The 24,155-nt window shown below is 48.6% G+C and overlaps 1 protein-coding gene across 1 annotated transcript in view; it reads right to left on the reverse strand.

Annotated features, from left to right (window-relative positions):
- TGM1 (transglutaminase 1) overlaps positions 1 to 23,654 on the reverse strand; it is a 66,450-nt gene extending 42,796 nt beyond the window's left edge. Inside the window, exons 1-2 of the mRNA XM_081167803.1 lie at positions 23,523 to 23,654; positions 9,407 to 9,622 (exon numbers count right to left, since the gene is read on the reverse strand). Coding sequence (XP_081023929.1) covers positions 9,407 to 9,617 — 211 coding nt within the window. The 5' untranslated portion in view covers positions 9,618 to 9,622; positions 23,523 to 23,654. The remainder of the gene's footprint in view (positions 1 to 9,406; positions 9,623 to 23,522) is intronic.
- Between the last annotated feature and the right edge of the window lie 501 nt (positions 23,655 to 24,155).

The raw sequence follows: 24,155 nt of genomic DNA on the forward strand, positions 1-24,155 counted from the left end.
GACTGGCAGCTACCGAAATCACAGATTGGACTTGGGCAAACTTAACTAGATTAACGGTTAAAATCGTTAGTGGAGTATCACTTGTAGTTTAAGGTTGAATTCTGGACATAACGGAAGAGGTAAAGGGTTCGGATGATCACAAAAGATGTGGGAGGAAATGATTAATAATAGGACCCACAAAGGGGAGGATGGAAGGAGATTCCTTGGAATCTTGTGTTTATGATTTACGTTTGATATATCTCTGTAAAATTTTAAGTTGAAAAACCAAATAAATAAAAATTTAAAAATAACAATAACAGATTGATCCGTCCTGGAGTGGAGAGAGTTGGGGTTTTGTTTCTGTACCTTTCTCTCTCTTTTGTAATTTATATATTGGAAATCAATAAGACTACATTTATTAACAAGACAGAATCTCTGACAAATGGCCACCCCACCTCTGCCAGTGAAACTGAGTCCCCCACCTCAGCTGGAGGGAACTGAAGTTCCAGCTTGTCAATATCTTTCTTAAATTGTGGCACCCAGAACCAAACACAATATTCCAGGTGGGGTCCAGCCAAGGTAGAACAGAACATGTCTATGATCTGGTGCAGCACAGAATTGTGTTAGCTTTTTCTGCTGCCGCATCACACCGTTGACCCATGTCAACATCTCGCCTGGCGAGACTCCTCCGCTGGAAACAGGGAGGCCCTGAAAACATATGGAAGGAGTACAGCAGAAACCCATCGAAGGGTACAGAATTTATTCCGATGCCTTGCCAACAATTCTGCTAAAGGATCGCCAGTGGATTTCTCCATTCAGGGAAGAGAGAAGGGTTCTTAAAATATTGGCAATAAGGTTCACATGTCAAAACAGTATCAGTCATGTGCATAATGCCTTATTTATTGTTTTATTGTTGTTAGCCGCTCTGAGCCCGGCTTCAGCTGGGGAGGGCAGGATATAAATAAAATTTTATTACAGAAGACAAGAGGAGAGATCTCTTTCCCCAGCGCTTACACCAGCCTGGTGCCATCCAGATGTTCTGGGCTGCACCTCCCATGATGGTGCCGTCCAGATGTTCTGGGCTGCAACTCCCATGATGACGCTGTCCAGATGTTCTGGGCTATAACTCCCATCATGGGAGTTGTAGTCTAGAACAGCTGGATGGCGCTGGACTGGTGAAGGCTGCTTTAGTCAGATGAACTTCTATTTTTGTAAGCACATGTGTTTTAAAGCCTCTCTCTCAAAGCTGAATTTCAAAACCAACACCTTCCTACAAATTCCCGTTTCAAAACTTCGAGAGAAGCCCAAAATCTGTGCAGCTGCACCAGAGTGCAGAAGGGGAGGGGAGAGATTTCATCAGGCAAGGCCTTTTCCCACCTGCCTTGCCCCACCCTCCAGTGGGTGCTGCTTCTCAATTTGGATTGTATTATTTTATGCTCTGTGGCTTGCTGGTGTCTTATTGATGATTGTAGTTTAGAAATTATTTATTGTAACTGTTGTGGATTCCGGTTTAATTTTTATATGCTGATATTATTCTTCTATGCTATTCTAATGATTGTTGAACGCTAATTTATTTGATGTAGGCTGCTTATTTTAAAGTTACGTTTCATTATCACATTTTTGTCTTGCGTTAGATTGTTATAAGGTGGACATTCTTTGCTTCTTCAGCTTGTAAACTGAAGGAGTGAGGACCAGGGGTCCACCTGGGTCCACTTTGGAGAGCCAGGCTGGAGATAAGCTGAAAGCCATCTTAGAGAGCAAACTAAAAGCTAAAAAAGACATTTCTCTCTCTCTCCCCTGCTTGCCCCTGCTTGCAAAAACAATACACAGCGAGTTTGCAAGAGGATGCGGTCAGGGGATTTTGGAGCTGTTCTGAGAAACTGTTCGTTTGCCCAGGATGTCTAGCCCACCACAAGGTTCTAAGCCGAGCAACCTGTTAAAACCACAAGGACATTTCTTGGAAGCGGGGGGGTTCAGGGGCACTTCCTGGAACTAATAAAGAGGTTAAGTAGATTATAAGCCAGTAGCGCCACCTAGTGGAATAGGCAACTTGGAACCGAAAGGACACACCAAATTTATTAATTGGTTGGGCTTCAATGAATATGCATAAAGGGGAATGTTTGAGGGCTGGGTCAAGGGTTGAACCATTGTTTTGCCTAAGGGGATAAAAACTGTTTGCCCCTGGTGTTCGGGGGCATTTTCTCTCATTTTGGCAGCTGAATGCACCCCTTTGCTTTACTTGTCTGACAAATAAACCAAAGTCAATAAAACTTTTGTAATTAAAATATTGCTGCCTGGATTTTTCCAATCTGGTCTGTATTCTGAAGTCTCTAACATTTCTGGTGCTTGCGTGACTCGGATAGGGACCTTAAGTCCTCAAAAAGACCAGAAGGCAGCTCCCTTGTCCTTTTCTAGGCAGGACACAGGGGAAGGGCCAATAGGCCGCTTATCCTGGCGCCACCGAGGTTTTTCTTCGGAGGAGGGCGAAGCCAATTTGACCCTTCTGCTGGATCCTGGAAGAGAAGGCAATGGATTGAAGGACCGAGGTTGACAGGACAGGGCAGAGTCCAGCCGGCTGGTGAGTACATGACAAAGGGCCCTGGGGACAGAGGAAGACAGAGACCCCCTTGTAATTAAAAAGGGGAAGGGGCATCCTGATCACATGCCCAAGCGTGTTTGGTGGCAGTAAGGGAAGGATTGGCCCCTGATACCCACCCACGCTTAAGGATTTAAAGGAAGGCAAAAAGGAAAAGGGGGGGGGGAACCGGGAGGCTAGTGTGTGTGGTACAGCGTCCAGTGAAAGAGGCACTTGGTGCGTGTGTGTGTGGGGGGGGGGGTAGAACCAATAAATACTCCGCTTCCTAGCAGCGTGAGTTCGAATGGGCGAGGAAAATTGGGAAGTGCATGTGTGTGTGTTTGGTGTTTGGGGACGCTGCACAAGGGCCATATTAAATATGGGAGGGAGTGGCTCAGGTCTAATAACTCCCCTAAAGTGCATGTTGAACAATTTCAAGAAAGGATTCAGCGGAGACTATGGCGTTGTGATGACGCCAGAACACTTACACACTCTGTGTGAACTGGACTGGACACAGTATTGAACTGGGAAGAAACATAGGGGCCCTAGCTGGGACAGGGCAACAAGGAGTATCTTTTGAGGCTGAGTAGTTACTTAGAGAAGAGTTTCAGACTCAGATTCAGATTTGGGAGCGATGGAGGGGATCGCTCCAGAGATCCCTTAGGTTATCCAAGTTAGTATACAGAACCAGAGTGCATACAAAGCTTTCAGATCTCTGGACCTCAATGAAGGCAAGAGTTCAGCCAGGCAGAGCTGGAGGGTTCTCTGCTGAGCTGTAAGTTTGATAGTAAGGCAAGCCTCCTAGTTTCTCCAAAGCCCATCACTGAACTGGGAAGTACATGAGCCTTGCAGACCTCCAACAGTTTTGATCCCTATAGTAAGTACAGCTTGACCAGGGAGGGCAAGCTAAATCCCAGAACTTAGTTAGGGAAGAGCTGGGTATATATGTGACCAGCAGCAGTTTGGAACACATCAGGGAAACCACCAGTAGTGCCCTAGGTTCTCTGATGACCAGTGAGAGGTGGTCTATGGCTAGGAAATACGAAATGGTTTTAGACCCATAGCAGTTATAGCTGAGACAGGGAGGGCAATTTAATTGGTGTCCTTAACCAGGCACCAGCTGGATGGCTCAGTGCTCAGGTGTGCCTCAGAGAACACTGCAGCAGACCCCTGGTTTGAGACTCAGGCAGAGAAACCTCAAGAGAAGACCTGCATCTTTGTGGCCACCACAGTTGACAAGTTAGTTGCCACAGAAAAAGGATGAGGGAACAGATGAAAAAAAAAAAAAACAAAACACAAAAAAACTGCATAAAACTAAAAGAGGAAGAAGAACTTTCTCCATTTAACTTGCATGAGTTTGTGAACATGGATGAAGTTTTAGAGGTTCACGTGATAATAGAGAAACCCCCCCACCCCCCTGGCTGAAGAAATATAAGACTGATCAATTCAAAATTAAGGAGAATTAATACACAGGCTTTAGAATTTCTTGGAACGCCTGATGGAGGCATACAGAATTTGGACCCCCTTTGACTTTGAACTCCCTGCACATGAGTTAATGGTAAATGCCTCCCTCATAGGACAATGTGCAAAGGACATTAGAACCAAAAATCCAAAAACAGCCTGGGTTCCAGGGCATGTCCAGATTTCAGATCATGGCCATCGCCCAGAAGGTGTTTGAACAAAGAGGAGAGGCTGAGAAGAGGGAGAAAAAGCAGTGGAGGAAAGAAAAGGCAGCAGTGTTAGGCACAGGAATGGCTCACAGGCCAGGGACCCGAGGGGTCCGCCGTAGCCATTCAGAGACCCGCGGCCAAGGGGGAGGAAGATGCCTGTTCAGCAACAGCAAGGCCATAAGAATTACCCCTGTGAAAGGCTACATGGAGCCAATTGGGAAGCCTGGTCAAAACGCATGTATTACTGGCTGGCAGAAAAGCAACTATGGGAAAGTACACAGGCTGAAACAGGCTTTGCCCAGCCCATTAAGAAGTTTACAGGCGCAGTGGAGGCTTGTGAAGGAGACGTGGCTGATGCTCTAGAGAAGACCTGGGTTGCGTGGCAGGGATTGAAGACGGCATGTCAGGCTGCAGTGAGTACCAAGCCCAGAGGGGGCTGAGGCTGCTTTGGGAAGTTGTTTCTACGGTTCAACGCATCTGTGTGATGCACTGTGTGTTGGAGAAAGGCTGAAAAGGCAGTTGCAAGCTGTTCCTCAGGCGATGGAGCACCCAAAAGTGGGGGTGCAGGCCAGGCAAGCCATTCCAAGAGTTCTGAGGAGGCCAAAGTCTCCAAGAGTTATTTGTCCTCTGAGGTGAAGTCCAACAGCGAAAGGCATTGCCATGCAATTGGCAGCTGGATGCAAGGCTAACATCTATATTGATTCTAAATATGCCTTCTTAACCCTGCATGCGCATGGCGCCCTATGGAAAGAGCGGGGCTTGAGTGGAGCCCACGGGAAAGCTCTGAAATACGTTCCAGAAGTTGAGACGTTACTAGAAACTGTATGGGCCCCCAAAGAGATTGCTGTAATGCACTGCAAAGGCCATGATAGAGGTTGGGACATGGTCACTAGAGGCAACCGGAAAGCAGATAATGCAGCTTGTGAGGCAGCTCTGAAACCTCCACCAGTGGTCACCACCGCCCTCAACCCAGCTACCCTGTTGCCGGTAGGAGAAGGTGAGGAGCAGACGCACGATTGCATTGAGGTTATGGACACAAGACTGGACCAGGAGAAGTGGCCAGAGGAAATCGATTGGCAGACAGAGTGGCCAAGGAAGCAGCCCGGGAACTGGCCCCGCCTCAGTTATTGGAACAGTGGTCCCAGAAGGGATCTTAAGCACTGCTGACAAACCAGATACTATGTATCCACCCACATGAGGCCAGATGCCACAACCAAGCAGCTGGAGAAGTATGTCTATATAGCCAACCTTTATCAACTGGTGGCCCAGATTTCCAGGAAATGCCTGCTATGCCAAAAGAATAATCCCAGAACTCACTCCAGACGATGTGGAACCACGTTACACCCTTGATGAACAGCAGTAGACCAGCCAAGAAGTACCACGCTCCAGGAAGGACCAGACAGCCGTGTTTTTGTGCCCCAACATCTGGCCAGCACAATTGTAAAGAATTACCACGAGTCCACCCATTTGGGAGGCCCAGCTGCTAAAGCACACCTTGGGAGAATATTCTATCTCAACTAACTGCTGCTATAACTAACTGCTGCTATATCCCAAAATGTGCCCTGTGCGCCAACCAAGAGACTGAGACTATCACCCTTTGAACTTCTATATGGCAGGCCAACCCCTTTCGTCCGAGACATCCCCGCCAGTTTGGGGCAGATGGGAGATCACATCACCCAAGAACAAGTGCAATCCCTGTGTTTGTTGTGTGTGTTTGCTTCCTTTCCAGGTATTCCCTCGAGCGTACACCTGCAGTCCCGCGGCAGTCTCGCTGAGCCGGTTCACCAGTTCCTCTGGGTGACAGTGTCTGGCGACCCCCTCATCCCCAACTGCAGTGAAAGTAGTCGAGGTGATCCCCTGGGTACATCACACGCATCTGAAGAAGGGTGTCTGGACTTGCAAGAGAAATCCTGCTGACCCTCTGAAGTTGATCATCACCTTGTGTCTGACGCTACCAGGGAAAAAGCGTTAGGCCACGGGCAACGAGATCCTGCGACTAATCATCACAAGGACAGTTACAAAGACTTTCTCTTTCTCTCTTATTTTCTTTATTGACTTGCTCTATGTCTTATTGCCCTGACCCTACCGAACCATACCAACCCTATTGCTATGACCTCTGCTATGACTGGTTTGTCTTGCCGGTGGTAAGAGACGGCATACTCGTAGGCCCTTGGGAACGAGGGTTCAATAGGGCGGCCGCAGTACAGCATCCCACTCTCCCACTGTGGCTCTTTATTCACTGCATTGCCCAGCGCACTTGGATGTGGCTCCTCCGGGGAGCTGCAGGATTGGTCGAAATCTATCGAGTTCTAGACCGCTCTTGTGGTTGTGGGAGAATAGCCTGCTGGTTGCAGGGTAGAGCACTGTACCAACCCCATTTGATAATCAGGTGCACATTAAAATTACTGAACAGGTGCCTGTAAGTTCTGCAGCCCCACCTGTGGTTGTCGTGGTGGCTCAAGCCTCCCAAAATCCCAGAATACTACCTGAACTACTGGGCCTGGTAACTCCACACCTAATACCCTTGAATGTGGCAGGGTATTCTTGTGGCTGCATAAGAGTTGCCGCCCAGTAGACAGACAGGGCACGTAGTTCCGGAAGAATTGGATGGGAGGGGTGCCCGCGGGCAGGGTCCCCAATGTAGAAACTTGCTCTCCAGCAAATTTAGAGGCACCACTAGGACTTTTGGTATTGGGACCAGAACCCCTTGATATAGTCACCCCGTGTGTCAGGCCGTTGCAGGGGTGGATATATTCTTGTGGGTGCATGGTGATATATGAAGAGGGGGAAGCCCCTTTTGGGTATAATCTCTTGAGGAGACAACACGAGGGCCCAGTCCACCCACAAGGGATTATAGGGAAATTGCTCCATATAGTGGGTGCCTCAGCAGAAAGGTGGAGAGTCACCCCTGAGGCCCAGCGAATAATTGAATACGAATATCAGTGGGCCCTTCAGCAGTAAAAGAACATTAGGAATGGCCCCCAAGTATTGGTGGGAGGAACTATGGAAATATTGGGGTTGGTGGGTAGGCGTGGTATGTACTGCCCTACTTCTTTGGATACTCCTGTATTTTTGCTGGCATTGGCCAAAGCGGGAAAGAGTTCCCTGGTCTCCCCTGCCAACTTTTCCCGTCTAATGACTGAGTGGGGCGTCCATAACCCCTACACTAGGTGTTTACAAGTGGCTGAAGTGGTAACCCATTCTGCCAATAAGTCACCCCAACAGATGTCACGAGTGGACTACCACTCCTCCCACTGCCACTTAACCGTTCCGCCATTCACAACCGAGCATTGGTCAATGCAGCTACATGTACGCATATCCTGGCTCTCTATGATGTGGTATCTATAGGTCCATCAAAATGAAAATGCAGAACCATAATCGGTCGGCATTTTCATGATGGAAAGGGGGGAATGAAGGAGTGAGGACCAGGGGTCCACCTGGGTCCACTTTGGAGAGCCAGGCTGGAGATAAGCTGAAAGCCATCTTAGAGAGCAAACTAAAAGCTAAAAAAGACATTTCTCTCTCTCTCCCCTGCTTGCCCCTGCTTGCAAAAACAATACACAGCGAGTTTGCAAGAGGATGCGGTCAGGGGATTTTGGAGCTGTTCTGAGAAACTGTTCGTTTGCCCAGGATGTCTAGCCCACCACAAGGTTCTAAGCCGAGCAACCTGTTAAAACCACAAGGACATTTCTTGGAAGCGGGGGGGTTCAGGGGCACTTCCTGGAACTAATAAAGAGGTTAAGTAGATTATAAGCCAGTAGCGCCACCTAGTGGAATAGGCAACTTGGAACCGAAAGGACACACCAAATTTATTAATTGGTTGGGCTTCAATGAATATGCATAAAGGGGAATGTTTGAGGGCTGGGTCAAGGGTTGAACCATTGTTTTGCCTAAGGGGATAAAAACTGTTTGCCCCTGGTGTTCGGGGGCATTTTCTCTCATTTTGGCAGCTGAATGCACCCCTTTGCTTTACTTGTCTGACAAATAAACCAAAGTCAATAAAACTTTTGTAATTAAAATATTGCTGCCTGGATTTTTCCAATCTGGTCTGTATTCTGAAGTCTCTAACATTTCTAAGATAGAAAGACGGTATACAAATTAAAAGGGATGGTGATGAGCAGGATTTAAACACGTCTGCACACTCAGATATTAATAGGCAAGGTGTTAAATTGTTTTTATATGCAACAACAGCGGCAAGAGTATTGTTAGCCCAGAAACAGAAGCAAGAAGAAATCCCAACAAAAGAAGAATGGCAGACAAAATTAATGGACTATGCAGAATTAGATAAAATGACAGGAAGGATTCGAAACCTGCGGGACCAGAGATTCACAGAAGACTGGAAGAAATATACGAACTATTTGAAGAGCAACTGTAATCATCAAATTAAGCTAGTAGGACTACCAGACGTTTTGTAAGGAAAAATATATGAAACCTTGCAAAGCACAGAAAGGATAGAGATATTAGTTATGAGGTTTAAATGTAATAGTGGAAGTAAGAAATGTAATTGGAAGACTGGAGAAATACCAACTAAAAAACAATGGCAAGAGAAGTTGATGAACTATGCAGAACTGGCAAAAATGACAGAAAGACTAAGAGAAAAAGACAACAGAGACTTTGAAAAAGATTGGGAACCATTCATATTATATTTGCAGAAACAAAGAAAGGCAATAGACTTGAATGCAGGATTTAAATAAACATCCACATTATTAGCACCAGAAAATGTTTGGAAGATAGTGAAATAAGATGATGTATTTAATTTTAATTTTATGTTTTTATGGTTTGATGTTATGTTATTCATAACTTTCTCTGTTGAACGATAGCAAAGTGGGTGAAAATAGAAACAAACCAGAAATGCAAGTTTTGGAGGGGAGGGAGGAATATATAGTAAATGTTAAGAATTTGAGATGTATGTAATGAGCGAAAATGAAAAATGAATAAACATCTTTTTTAAAAAGGGGAAAAATGTATATTAAGTGAATAGATTGGAAAATTTTCAGAAGTAAAAAAAATGGTATAAGATATGAAAGTATGTTGAATTACTGTTGAAAATGTTATGTTGAAAAATTAAGAAAAAATAATATTAAAAAAATAAACATGTTTGCACACTCCGTACATCCTTCTGATTTCACCCCAGCTCTCTCACCTGGCAAGTGTCTCACACACCCTCACCCAAGCATCTCACCTCGGATGACGGGCTCTCGCCGTGCTCCTGGGACCTCCCCGGGCGAGGGACCCCAGTCGTCGTCCCCCTGGCCTGAGCAGCAGGCGCAGCATTTGTGGAACCAATTCCTCTTCTTCCTCCTGGGCCCGGTCTCCGGCTGGTTGGGCTGCCGCACGCGGTAACTGACATTGGTCCATCGCCCCGCGTCCCCGCGAGTGTCTGCCACCGGCATCTTGTCTGCAGAGAAGGAAGAGAAGAAACAGTGAATGCAACGCCGTTTCCCGGCACTAGGGGCACTGTAGCTCCTGGGGGCAGAATTTCGAGTCTGTACTACAGTGGTAGGACACGGGTGGCGCTGTGGGTTAAACCACAGAGCTTGCCGATCCGAAGGTCGGCGGTTCGAATCCCCGCAACGGGGTGAGCTCCCGTCGCTCGGTCCCTGCTCCTGCCAACCTAGCAGTTTGAAAGCACACCAGTGTGAGCAGATAAATAGGTACCGCTCCGGCGGGAAGGTAAATGGCGTTTCCGTGCGCTGCTCTGGTTCGCCAGAAGCGGCTTAGTCATGCTGGCCACATGACCTGGAAGCTGTACGCCGGCTCCCTCGGCCAGTAAAGCGAGATGAGTGCCGCAACCCCAGAGTCGTCCGCGACTGGACCTAATGGTCAGGGGTCCCTTTACCTTTTTTTACTACAGTGGTACCTCGGGTTAAGTACTTGATTCGTTCCGTAGGTCCGTTCTTAACCTGAAACTGTTCTTAACCTGAAGCACCACTTTAGCTAATGGGGCCTCCTGCTGCTGCCGCGCCGCCAGAGCACGATTTCTTTTCTTATCCTGAAGCAAAGTTCTTAACCCGAGGTACTATTTCTGGGTTATAGGAGTCTGTAATCTGAAGTGTATATAACCTGAAGCGTATGTAACCCAAGGTAACACTGTACTCAACTGCTTTTATTCACTCCAGACACAGCTTTTTAGCAGCAGAAAACCCTATTTCTCCCCAGTTGGGAGACTGGCAATGGTGTGGGAAGCATGCAATGGGCATTCTGGGGAGTCATCACATCCATAGCTGACTACTAGGCCCCAGGATAGAGGCTGGCACAGCGACTGAAACAGTAACCCAGTATCTCCTTCAGCGATGGTGGGTCTTCCTTGCTATCTGATAGCACCTTGGCAGAGGCAGAACTTATTCTACAGAACCGCCATGTCAGCGTGGGGGGGGGGGGGCACAGCTTCCCCCCAATTTTCCCTTCCAAAACTAGAAAGGGATGCCAGAACTCGCGATCTGAGTTCTCTTGGCAAATCTTTTTTTATTGATTTTCATTTTTTAAAAACAAATCGGTCACTAATGAAAACAAATTAAATCGAAACAAATTTAACATTTTCCCAAATCGGAACAAATTTAACATTTTCCCCCCAAATCTGACTTCCCGCACGCCCTCCTAGATGGTTCCCCATCATATTCCCCAATTAATTCTAGTTTATCTTCAAACCTTACAGAACATCGCAATATCCATCCATCAATTCCTGCATGCATATTGAATTAACTTTTCCCGTTTCGACACGCGAGGTCCCTTATCAGATGGTCAACCAAATCGTTAATTAATATTAATTAACAGAGAATAAAACTTCCATCTGCTTCTGCAGAAGAAACATAGCAGTCTTTTTGGGAAGAGGCCACAGTTCCCCTTTTTCTCCACCTGCAAAGACTCGCTCCCAGCTTAGACAACTCAGAAGTCCTGGCTTTCAAACTTCTAAGGCTCAGCCTGGTGGGGGGTGGGAATTGGTTCTCATACCTTGGATGGAAGGCATGGAATTCCAGAATTCAACAGGGGGTGCTTCCCCTAACTTGCCACACCGCCTGTTGAATGTGGGACTGCCACACCTCTGTCAAGAGCACAGGAACCGTGCCAGAAACAGAAGGTGGCAACCACCCCAGGCTGCCACCAGCCGAAACCACAAAGCCTGGCAGCCAGGGAAACGAATTGGTACACAAATAAATCGAGTGAGAGTATGACTCTACTCCAAAGCCTCTTCCATCATCAAGCCTGGCTTCTCTCTACATTCTTATCCAGGGCTGGGACGCGGTTAAACACCAGCTCTGCCATTCATTTTTAAGCCACCTTTGTCATTTCCTGTGGGTGTTCTCCCCAGCCTCTGAAAACCGAGGATTATATGGCCAGAAGATGCGGCCCAGGTGAGAGTCATTTGAAAGGCCAATCCCTTCTTTAAAGCGATATTCCCCGCTGTGTCCCAATCTGCTCTCTTGGCTTTATTTCACAGCTTTCCCTTGCACGGTGATTGATCTCCAACCCAGGTGGATTTAAAAAATCAAAGATTATTTTTTTTAACAAATTGGATTTTTTTATTTAAATTGTTTTTTTAAAATAAAATGCTTTTGGAGGAAAAATATTTCTATTTTTTAAAATAATATATATATATATATTTAAATTTCCATTTTATAGTATTTAAATACAACCTTATTATTAACTTTATTTCTTGCTCTTATGAGCTAATCGGTTTCCCTCCCCCCTGTCTCATGGTTTTCATAATTTATTTCTATATCATAGCGTTTGTACCTCTTCCAGTTTACATTCCACATACTCCAATGATCCCAAATTTTAAATAGATATAAAAAGGTAACACTCATTAACATTACAACATTACTAGCGTAGTTATATGTTTACAATTATCCTTCAAATATTGTACAAATTTACTTCAGTCTTTTTGGAAAGCTTGATCACTCTGGTTTCAGTTTTTCCCAGTCAGCTTCGCCAATTCTGCATATTCCATCAACCTCATCTGCCATTCTTCTAAAGATAGTTTTCTATTTAAGTTACATTATAGTCAAAAGGCTATTCATCAGGAAATAAGGATTTGTTTCAAGTTTTTCATGTTTGCTAAAACTTAAGGTTTCTTTTTAAAAAATTGTTTAACCACATCAGTTAACCAACATGAATACATATGCTATAATGTTATTGTTTAGTTAAATAAATGGTTTAAACTGTTATTAAGGAAATGATTATTTTTCTCCTTCCAAGAAGGTGCAGCAGAAAAGTTGTCCAACTATAAACAGTTAACTTATCAAACCGCACAATAATTTCATAATGATCGGTCTATGCATTTCTAATAGTATAACCAAATCTGTAATTTTTGAGATAACTGTAAAAACTACTCTGAAAATTTATTATTCCGAAAACGAAACCTTCACCTGGTTGTAAATATTAAGATGACACCAGCAAGAATGAGTCTTTCTGTAAAAAAATAAATGATTTAAATCAAGTCTTACTGACTAGTGATTTAGATTTGATTTAAATCAAATCCACCCTGTCACCGACTGTCATCCTTGACCACTGACCACTGGCTGGTGTGAGCCAGGCCACAGTCAGGCCATACATTTAAAAGCGCCCTTCACACCCCAAACTACAATTCCCAGAGTGGACAAAAAATCAACCCCTCTTCACAGAAGATGGCAAAACTGACGGCACTGAAATAATATACAAATTTGAAATCTTTCAAAGAAGACTGGAAACCTTTCCTAGTCTATATTAAAAGTTAATTCCCTTGCGTGAAGGCCACAACGGGGGTTTGAAGTGCAAGAAAATAGCAGACGATATTAAGAAACATGCTAGAGAGGAGGAAATTAGAACCTTAAAATACAATCGTATGCAATTTGGTTGTGAAAATCGATGTTGGGTGAATGGGAAGTGACTAGTTTGGTTGAATCGGAATATAATTGCTGAGTAACAAACGTATTCCATATGGGGAAAAAAGAATAAAATATAATTATTTTAAAAATTCCTCTTCACAGGGAGCACTGGGAATTGTAGTTTTGTGAAGGGGTCTCCTGACAATGCGCGGCACCCTTAACAAACGACAGCTCCCATAATTCTTTGAGGGAAGCCATGACTGTTTAAAGTGGTGTCATGGTGCTCTAATGTGTGGTGTGTCTGTGACACTGGAGATCCGCCGGTTCAAGCACAACGTTTGCCAACCTGGTGCCCTCCTGGTTGTTGTTTTTTTTTTTTGGGGGGGGTGCTGATGGGAGTTGTAATGCAAAACACTGGATTGGCAAAATTGGCGGCCCTCTAAACCATCTCTGGCCTCATTCTAATCGGCAAAAAACAACAACAGTTCCCGTCCCAGAGGACTCTGGAATCCAAGACCACGGTCTCCCCATTCGATCTAAACCTGTTTTTTGGAAACTGGGCGCTTCCCCAGATGTTCTAAACTGCAACTCCCATCAGCTCCAGCCAGCAGGGATGCAGCTGCAAACATCTGGATGGGGACTAGGCTAGGCAAGGCCATCGTAAATGTTCTGGGAGGAGGGTACCGGAAGGACAGACGTTCTCTTTCGACCGAGAACAGTCCCTGGACAGCCCTTGTGTCCATGCCGCCTGGGATTGCTATAGATCATGGGTAGGCAAACTAAGGCCCGGGGGCCGGATCCGGACCAATTGCCTTCTCAATCCAGCCTGCGGACGGTCCGGGAATCAGTCCTTTTATTTAAAATGCATCTCTGGGTTATTTGTGGGGCCTGCCTGGTATTTTTCCATGAGTAGAATGTGTGCTTTTATTTAAAATGCATCTCTGGGTTATTTGTGGGGCATAGGAATCGGTTCATTTTTTTTCCTTCCCAAAATATAGTCCGGCCCCTCACAAGGTCTGAGGGACAGTGGACCAGCCCTCTGCTGAAAAATTTGCTGACCTCTGCTATAGACTAAAACAGGGGTTGGCAAGGCTTACCTTGCCTGGGCATGTTCACTGCCGCAAAGCCCCCTCCGTGGGCCGGATTCTGGCATCTGTGTAGTGCGTGGGGACTCGCCAAGCGGGCAGCTCAGTTTGGGGGCGGCTCGTGAGCCGGTAAAATGACCCCCGTGGGCTGCTTGTGGCCCATGGGCCTTAGGTTGCTGACCGCTGGACTAAAATAACTCGAGGGCACCAGGTTGCAGAAGGCAGGATCCTGGCTTTATGAATCCCACAGGCTCTGGCTATAATGCTCACAGGCTGTGGACACAGTGTACATTTAAAGCAGGCAACGCCCCTCCAAAGAAGCTTGGGAACTGTAGTTTATCTGCCACAGCGCTACAGTTCCCAGCAAACCACGGTCACCAGAATTCTTTGGAGGAAGCAAGCGGCTTTGAAGGTGCTCAGTCACTGAGCTATGACCCTCTCTCCTCCTTCCACCTCATTTCTAAGAATGTGTCTAGGGGGAAACCCGAAATCTTGGCTGTGCTGACCCGGACCCCCCCCCCAAAGAAAGCCAGACACCCTGGAATTTCCCTCCTTGAAATCCAGTGCCCAACCTCTTAATCCCTGGGGTTTTTGTTTTGTTTTCCAGGCTCCTTTCCCCTTTTCGCGTGCAAATATTTCCTGACTCAGCGGTGCTGTCCGGTGACTCTGGACACGAGGGCTCCCATCTCTGGATGTGGAAATCCGAGGGTCAAAAATAGGGCTGGGCGGGCGCCCCAGAACATACCAGGCGACCTCTGTCCGCCTGCCCTCTGCTCCAGCTGACATCACTCCAGATGTGGACAGATGTTTCAAAGGAGGAAGGGAGGGACGTCAGGAGTTGGGAAGAGGAGGCAGAAGGGCCTTGCGCCCAGCCAGGATGGTGAAAGAGAGAGAACAATTCAGAAACGCTTTCATAAAGCTGGAATTGGATCCATGTCGAAAACACGACTTTGGGAAGAGGCCACAGCAAAGTGGAAGGGCGAAAGGTCCCTGTTGAAATCCCCGTTATCTCCAGGAAGGGCCTGTCTGAAATACTGCTCCCAAGAATAATAGCTTAGGGGGAAAGGTGGGTGATAAATCTCACAGGAACAACAAGAACTGTTCTGAGTTGGGTAGGTCAACATCCAGAGGACCAGATAGCCTCTGCCTGGTGACATGCCTCTGCCTGAGGGCTTGGGGTGCTGCTGCCTGCCAGAGCACGCTATGCTTAGATAAGCCGGGCCATTGATCCACCCTGTCCTGTGCTGTCTACACAGACTGGTAGCAGCTCTCTACGGTTTCGGACAAGGTTTCTTTTGCGAGCCTTTCGTGAGATGCCACCTGCGCAACACACGCCTTGTTTTTTATTGTCGCAAGCTGATCCTGCAATGGGTGCTGTTTTTACAAACCCACTCCTGCGGCGAGACTCCTTACGGGGTCCTCACTGCAAGATCACATTCACCCGTGCTATACCAGCTACACTATAGGACCCTCGTACCTACGGGACTGCCTCTCCTGGTATGTCCCACAGAGGAACTTACGGTCTTCAAACAAAAACACCTTGGAGGTCCCGGGCCACAGAGAGGTTAGGCTGGCCTCAACTAGAGCCAGGGCTTTTTCGGCCGTGGCCCCGATCTGGTGAAACGCTCTGTCACAAGAGACTAGGGACCTGTGGGACTTGACATCTTTCTGCAGGGCCTGCAAGACAGAGCTGTTCCACCAGGCCTTTGGCCAAGGCACAGTCTGACCCCCTGTCTCCTTCTGTAATCCTCATAGAACTCTAGCCCAATGGTTGCCATCAATTTGAGTTGAATTAATTTTATAATGAAATGATTTTAGAATGTTGTACTATTTTATTGTTGTTAGCCGCCCTGAGCCCGGCTTCGGCTGGGGAGGGCGGGATATAAATAAAATTCATTATTATTATTATTATTTTGCACCTAGCGATCATGGATTTGTAGAGCTGGAAGGGACATCAAGGGTCATCTAGTCCAGCCCCTTCCAATGCAAGAATCTTTTGCCCATCGCTGGACTCGAACCCACGACCCTGAGGTTAAGAGTCTCTTGTTCTACCAGTGTGGGTCTGCCTTTCGCCACAGCTTTTTGACGCTGCGCGGTCTATCCTTTTCTGAAAAATATCCACACACGGAAAGGTCAAGGCTCAGGTCTGGGTAGAATATTCCTGCCCCCCGAAATGGACTTTATTCATTCGTTTTAGACCTTTCTGCTCTTCCGCGCTGCCTTCAGGACACCTGGCACAACCCCAGCGAAAAGCTAAAAATGATAAACCTGTTGACAATTAAAACCGCAGTTGGCTGTTAACATAATGAGGCATCGTAAAACCTGCTGCTCAAGCGGCGTTAAAAAAGCAATATCCATAATGATTAAGCAAACAACTTTACTCGTTTTGGAAAGTGTAAAGACAGTAGACTGTTCCTGACGCCCAAAAGAAAACAGAGACGGCACTAAGGAAACATTCCAACCTTTCCCTCGTAGGCGCGTGTTAGTGGAACTCATAGCTGGGGTGCCACCACAAAGAAGGCCCCGCATCTGGGAGCCACCCACTTTCAAATGTGGAAGCTCCTTCCGGTGCTTTCCAGAGGTGGAAGCACCGGATTTCTGGGGGCTCACCTCCATCAACAGGCAGGTTCCTAAGAGAAATACAGCACCCCCCAACCTGGCGCCCTCAAGATGGGAGTTGTGGTCCCTCTGGAGGTTGCACCATTTGGGGCAAGGCTGGATCAAGGATGCCTCACTCAAAACCAGCACGATGAGCCTGGGAGCAAGGGAGAAGGTGCTCCAGGTCCTTTAAGGACGGCACACACAGGAATTTACATCTTTATCCTTGTTTGTTTCCATAGGGCCATTATCAGCTTCGCTGAGCGCAAGAGTAGCTTGCCCCAAGGAGCTTACAATCTGCTGGAACAAGCAAAGGCCTATAGAGTGGGTCACCTAGATGCCTCTGGGAAGCCCGGCAGCAGGACAGCGAGCAATAACCTGTTATTTCTGCTGCTCTGTGGTCAACGGCTGGTATTCAGAGCTCTGGGATAGCTGTCTAGGGTGGTAGCTTTATTTACCATACGATGGGGCCAAATATTTCTCAAACGACGCCTTAGGCAGCATGGAACATCCAGTTCACGCAACTTGGGGCAATGGGAGTGGATGGGGGAGGCTCAGAATTAATATACGGAGTGTCTGGGGTCTGGATCAGGCCAAAGGCCCATCGAGTCCGGCATCTCAACCGGTTCTTGACTGAAATAAATAAATACGTATCCAGCATTCTGTCCTCGCAGCAGCCAGCCAGAATAATACGTATCTAGCATTCTGTCCAGCCAGATCCCCATTCCTGAGCGCTCTCTCTCTCTCTCTAAGGCCAATCCTCTGTTCAAGCCCATCTGAATGGGTGCCCTTACTGCGTCCAGTGGCAGTGAGTTCCACAGCTCAACTGCTCCCCCGGCGAAGAAAGACTTTGCTTTGTGAGGCCCGATGATCCCAACATTCAGCTTTGCTGGATGTCTGCGAGTTTCGGCGTTGTGGGAGAACAGCTTTTCTCCGTTCTCCGCCGTGATTTTTACGCACCTCTCTCATTCTCTCCCGTCCCTTTTTCTCTAAACCTCCACTCAGCCGGCTGGGAACGCCGCTATCTTTAAGAGCTTGTTTCCATGACCACCAGTTAGCATGCTTGGAATACCTCTGCCTTGCACACATCCTGCCCAGGCCACTTTGGGTGAGACCACAGAGTCCTTGGCCAAAGGTTTCCTATGCCAACCCGAGAGCTAACAAGCACTTTGTGGCAGCCTTGATGAACGTCAGCAGGGAAGAAACAGGAACGTCCTTATCTACAAAGATGCATTTCACAAGATATTAATGCAGGGACTCCCTGGGGTGCTGGGCTAGACTCTGGTTTCAAGCACATGGGAGTTGTTGTGGCAACCAAGTGCCCAATTTTGTCTGTGCCCTTCCTTGGAGGTTTTTAACCATGGATGCTTTAGCTGAGATTCCTGCGTCGCAGGGGGTGGACTAGATGAACCTAGGGGTCCCCTCCAGCTATTATTTAGGGGTGCATCAAGATGGAAGTCCGTTTAGCAGCAGCCCAGTGCAGTGGCGTAGCGTGGGTTGTCAGCACCCGGGGCAAGGCAAGTAATTTGTGCCCCCTAACCCGTGGATTTGCGCCCCCTAACCCGTGGATTTGCGCTCCCTAACCCTAACCCCCAGATGTTGCGCCCGGTGCGGCCGGCCCCCTCTGCACCCCCCACGCTACGCCACTGGCCCAGTGTTTGTCTTCTTCAACAAGGGCTGTGGCTCAGTGACTAGGTAAAGGTAAAGGGACCCCTGACCATTAGGTCCAGTCGTGGCCGACTCTGGGGTTGCGGCGCTCATCTCGCTTTATTGGCCGAGGGAGCTGGCATACAGCTTCCGGGTCATGTGGCCTGCATGAGCTAAGCCGCTTCTGGCGAACCAGAGCAGCGCACGGAAACGCCGTTTACCTTCCCGCTGGAGTGGTACCTATTTATCTACTGGCACTGGTGTGCTTTCGAACTGCTAGGTTGGCAGGAGCAGGGACTGAGCAATGGGAGCTCACCCCGTTGTGGGGATTCGAACCGCTGACCTTCCGATCGGCAAGTCCTAGGCTCTGTGGTTTAACCCACAGCGCCACCCGCCAGTGGCGTAGCGTAGGGGGTGCAGGGGGGGCCGGCCGCACCGGGCGCAACATCTGGGGGTTAGGGTTAGGGTGCGCAAATCCACGGGTTAGGGGGCGCAAATTACTTGCCTTGCCCCGGGTGCTGACAACCCACGCTACGCCACTGCCACCCGCATCCCTGGCTCAGTGGCTGGGCATCTGCAATTCCCCCTCTCTGCAGTCCTGCAGTGCTGCTGCCAGCCAGAGCAGTCAGCACTGCCCTTGATGAATCCGTTTAATTATAAGGCAGCTTCCCAGTGTTCCCACCAAGCCCAGGAGTCTCAGGGGCGGAGAGGAGGGCTGCTGCAGGTTGGGTTTCCCTTGCACGGGAAGAAAAGCACTCTGCCCCTGCTCAGGGGCCCTCTTGCGTGCTGGGCGAGATTCGGAGAATTAATTTCCTCTCTCATCCGGGTGGATGAACAGGTGGACGTCCTCGGGGCCTGGAATGCAGGAAGGAGCTGAGGCGCGGCTGAGGCCAGGGACTTGCGTGTGCGTTGGGAGGACTGGAGATTTGGGAATATCCCTTCCCAGGAAAAAGTTGCTCATCTCCCAGGGTGCCCCACCCACCTGCTGGCCAGGTAGCCAATGGGGACGGGCTCCGTGCAGCTAATGAGGGTGCCAAGGTGTGCGAACGGTGAGGTTTGCCGGTTCAGCTGGATGGAGCAGGTGAAACTGAGTTTCTGGTTGGGCCATTTGCTGTAATGAAGCAACAGCTAAACAAGCCCCGGAGCCAAATCTGGGAACCCAGGAGTCCCGGCTTGCAATCCTTTTCCCAACAGCAGGTGGAGGTTTGTAAAGAACTCCAGGGTCCTCGATCCAGGCTTGCCATATCCCTCCCATCTCTCGCAAGGCCTTCGAACAAGGACAGGCAGGCAGAAATCCAACAGGTGCAGCTGGGGAGGAAAAAAATCTGCCTCTGTTGAACTTCCGCCTGCCACACAGGAGCCCTGCTAGAAGGGATGCCTGTCAAAGCTGCTCTCTTGCTTTTGGACTAAACTTTGAGGCCCCTTCCAAGAACTCTCCTTTTCTCTCAGGACAGAGGAAGAGAAAGTGGAAGTCGACCGAGGAAATGCTCTGCTCTCGTTTTCGTCTGGGTGCTGCCTTATTATTTTTTAAATATTATATTATAATATAAATAATAATAATATTTTTTTATTTATACCCTGCCCTTCCCGGTTCAGAAAACCGGGCTCAGGGCGGCTAACGACAAACTTAATTGATGCTACAAAAAACAGCATAAAATATGGTATAAAACGTGAATATTGATGGTAAGAGGAGCCCACACATCCACACACGCTGAAGAAATAAAGAAATAAACCCCAGGAGAGAAACAGGGCTGCAACTTCACCCGAGAAGAGAGCATTTCTGAGCGTGTGCAGAGTACGTTTCTTTCGACGCATGGTATCACACCAGACAGAGGGGGCTTCTAGGCCGGAAACCGCAGCTAACAAACTGCCCCATCTATTCAGAAACGAACCATTAGAAAACTAAATATGCAAGGAGCTTCCTGAAACTCAACACACTGAACCCCAAGAACTCAGGGGTTATCTGAGGCCCCCCTTCTCCAAAACAGCTCGCTCTCTTCCTCAGCACCCCCAAAATCCCTGCACCACCAACTGAGTCAGATATCTCAACTAAAGCATTCACAGCAGATGGCAGGGGCACCAACTCAGGGGGGGCGGGCACCCACAATTTTTTTGTTTTGGGTGCCCAGTCTCCCCCCCTCCGCTGCCAGCTGGCTGCCACCGCCTTAATAATTTTGGTTGCCCTTTTCTGAACATTTTCCAGCTCTGTTTTCAGTTGAGGCGACCAGAACCCCACAGGGTGTTCCTGATGTTCTTATCCTGTAGATTTGTATTTGCTTTAGCTGTCCCCTTTCCAGATCTCCAGATCTTAAAGCTTGCATCAGCTCTCACACCCTCCTACTGCTAGATTCCCTTTCCCTTTGCCGTGTGACCAGGGCAACAGGGCTGTGTTCCTGGGGTTGCAGCGCCCGCCTTTCCGTGCAGAAGGTCCCACCAGGCTTAATCCCTGGCAAGGGCTGGGAGAGACCCCGATCTGAAACTCTGGAGAGCCACTGCTGCCAGCCAGAACAGGCAATGGTGGATCCCGATGATCTGACTCAGGACAGGGCAACATCCTACAAGGAACCAGGCAGAGGGCCTTCTCGGTGGTGGCACCCGCCCTGTGGAACGCCCTCCCACTAGATGTCAAAGAGAAGAACAACTACCAGACTTTTAGAAGACATCTGAAGGCAGCCCTGTTTAGGGAAGCTTTTAACGTTTAACAGACTACTGTATTTTAATACTTTGTTGGAAGCTGCCCAGAGTGGCTGGGGAAACCCAGCCAGATGGGCGGTGTATAAATAATAAATTATTATTATTATTATTATTATTATTATTATTATTATTATTATTCCTAGGACCTTCTGAATGATTCGGCCCTGGTTTCTGGGATGTTGCTGCCTCCGAATCTCTCCAAACAGCCTCCGTTGCAAATCCATTTCCCAAAACCCCTCTTCTTGAAGTATCCCATTATAAACAATACCCAAAATTACCAAAAACACCCCTTTGCCTGTTTTTGGGCTGCACTCCAGAACAGGGCAGAGTAAAAATTATCATCATCATCATCCTTCACCCATCCTTGCCACTTGCAGCAGCTTCCAACAGATAATAATAATAATAATAATAATAATAATAATAATAATAATAATAATAATAATAATAATAATAATTATTTATTTATACCCCGCCCATCTGGCTGGGCTTCCCCAGCCACTCTGGGCGGCTTCCAGCAAAATATTAAAATACAGTAATGCATCAAACATTAAAAGCTTCCCTAAACAGGGCTGCCTTCACATGTCTTCTAAAAGTCTGGCAGTTGTTGTTCTCTTTGGCATCTGGTGGGAGGGCGTTCCACAGGGTGGGATATAGATATAGAAACATAAACACAATAAAACACCACACATTTAAAAGCTTCCATTTATAGGGCCCCTGTAAAGGAAATCCCCTGTTCAGTCGTGGAATAATCCCCAAATGCCGTGGGCAAGTCCCTCTCCATTTTGGGCAAACCCGCCTTGCAAGTCTGTCCTTGTGGAATCTTTGCAAAATGCGACGGTGTCCCCTTACCCGCCCTGCCCTGACTTACAGGACCAGAAAGAAATATCTATTTAAAAGAGAGAGAGAGGTGAGGGGGAAGCCCTATTTTCAACCTTCAAAGCCCGCAGCTTCCCAATGTCTCCTCTGTCTCAAATTCCTCCAGCCGAGATTAGCAGCTCATTCATTTCCTCCGCCGCACCAACACCCGCAGCTCATCTGCATCGCCTGGCACCCTCTGCCCCTTGGCACCGCTGCCCTGCCCTTTTCCTAGCACCCATCAAGAGGGAGGCGCCCTCGCAAACAAGGCTCACCCGTCTCTAACAACTTGCAAATCCTCACCGGGGAATCACGGCCACCAAACCAGAACTGACATCATTCAACTGGGATGGAAGTCAGATTAAGACCGAGTCAGATTCTCGCTCCATCCTGCCCTGTGTTGTCCACACGGGCCGGCAGCATCTTAGAAAAAGCTGAGCCCTTGATCTGCCCTCGAGACCCCTCCCCAAATCCCCACTCTGGCTCAAAGCCCCCTTCCCTATTGAAATGGGCGCCCACCTGTTTTCAAAACCAATTTACTGGATAACAAGGGGGGTGTTCCTCTCAGTGGGGCGGTTGGATAAGATTGGATTCTAAACTTAATGGGCTTATGGGGTGTCCCTCATTAGAGAGGAATGCAAATTACAGTATTGCACTTGTTTGGGGTGCGACCCACTGCCCATTCTGCTGAGTGGGGCCAGAGACCTCTGCCCCAAAAGTCCTGACCTAAGCTGGTCATCTAACACATTTGGATCCCATCCCAGTTCCTCCCCACCCCCCAAAAAAAACTCCCCAGCATTGCATCACTGGGAAAGTCACCTCTTCCAAACCCTCAAAATGTTTTCACTGCTCGCCTCTCCAGCACCCACACATCCCGGACATTAATTCTGCCCCCCACCCCGACATAAGACCCTCTTGAACCGTCTTCCATTCTGCCCCCCACCTGCCTTACCAAAAACGCACGTCTCTTTCCAGGCATTTTCTCCAGCTCTTCTTCAGCTCCCCCCAAAACCTTCTCCATCCGCAGATTTCTCCGTTCGCACCTGTGACTGCCCTGTTCTCCCCTGTCCCGACTAGACCCCCCCCCGTTCACCCCCTCACTGATCTTCCAGGCCAACTCTCCCCCCTTAAAAAAAACACCCCATCTTTCAAATGAATGCTTAAGATCTAGAGACCAATCCCAACTTCTCCGGAGTTTTAAAACGCGCAGACACACTTTAGGTCGCTCTTTCGCCCTACTGACCTGCGGAACTCCCCGCGACGCGGACCAAGCACCCCCACAGCCCAACCACTCCTAGCACCAACACCCACACCGGCACTCTCGCCACCCCCCCCAAAAAAAAAACACACACACACAGCATGCGCAACAAAGTCCCTCTTTCCTCCACTGATCCCTGGACGCCCCTCCAGAGGGTCCATCACCCCTGGGGCTCCATCCGTGCCCCCTGGCACCCACACCCTTCCCGTGCCCCCTGGCGCGCCCTCCTTCCAAACTCTCGGCGAAGCCATCCTTTGCGCCCACCCGCGGTCCCCTGGGCGCCCCTTTGCGGATCCCGCGCCTGGCCAGGGCGCGCTCTCCCCTTGGCACCGAGGGCGCACCCGGACTGGCACCCACCTGGTGCTCAGCAGCCGAGGTCAAGCTGCTCCCGTCTGGCCTCTGCTTCTCCCCGGAGCTCTCTGAAGTGGAGAGGGCTCTGCCAGCGCCTGTCTTCTGTCAGGAGCGCGGGGTGGAGCCGCCTGGGTTGGGTGTCACAACTATGAGAAATATCCGGGGAGGGAAAAGCACCTCTTGCACCACGGGGTAAGAGGGAAGCGTCCTCTTCTCTGGGCATGTGGGGAGCTGGCACGGTGCCCACCAGGGTGAGTCAAGGGGGAGGCAAGCAGGAGGGGGTGAACTGGCTGCCGCCGCTCTGGGTATGCAAGGAGAAAGGGGTGTGTGTGTGGCGGGCACAAGGCTTCCCCAGAAATGCGCGCACGGCCCTCATCCATATTTTGCACCCCTGCCTTTCCTCCACCAGCGGTTCTCAACCTGTGGGTCCCCAGATGTTGTTGGACTACAACTCCCATCATCCCTGAGCTCCGGCCTTGCTAGCTGGGGGTGATGGGAGTTGTAGTTCAACAACATCTGGGGACCCACAGGTTGAGAAAGGCTGCTCCAGACCAGGGAAGTTAAAACCCTGCAGAGAAAAACCTCAAAGAGTTAAAAACATGTTTGTTTGTTTTTTTTTAAAAAGCCACAAACGCAAAT

This window comes from Podarcis bocagei (assembly GCF_964188305.1).
Source record: "Podarcis bocagei genome assembly, chromosome: 13".
NCBI classification, from domain to species: domain Eukaryota; kingdom Metazoa; phylum Chordata; class Lepidosauria; order Squamata; family Lacertidae; genus Podarcis; species Podarcis bocagei.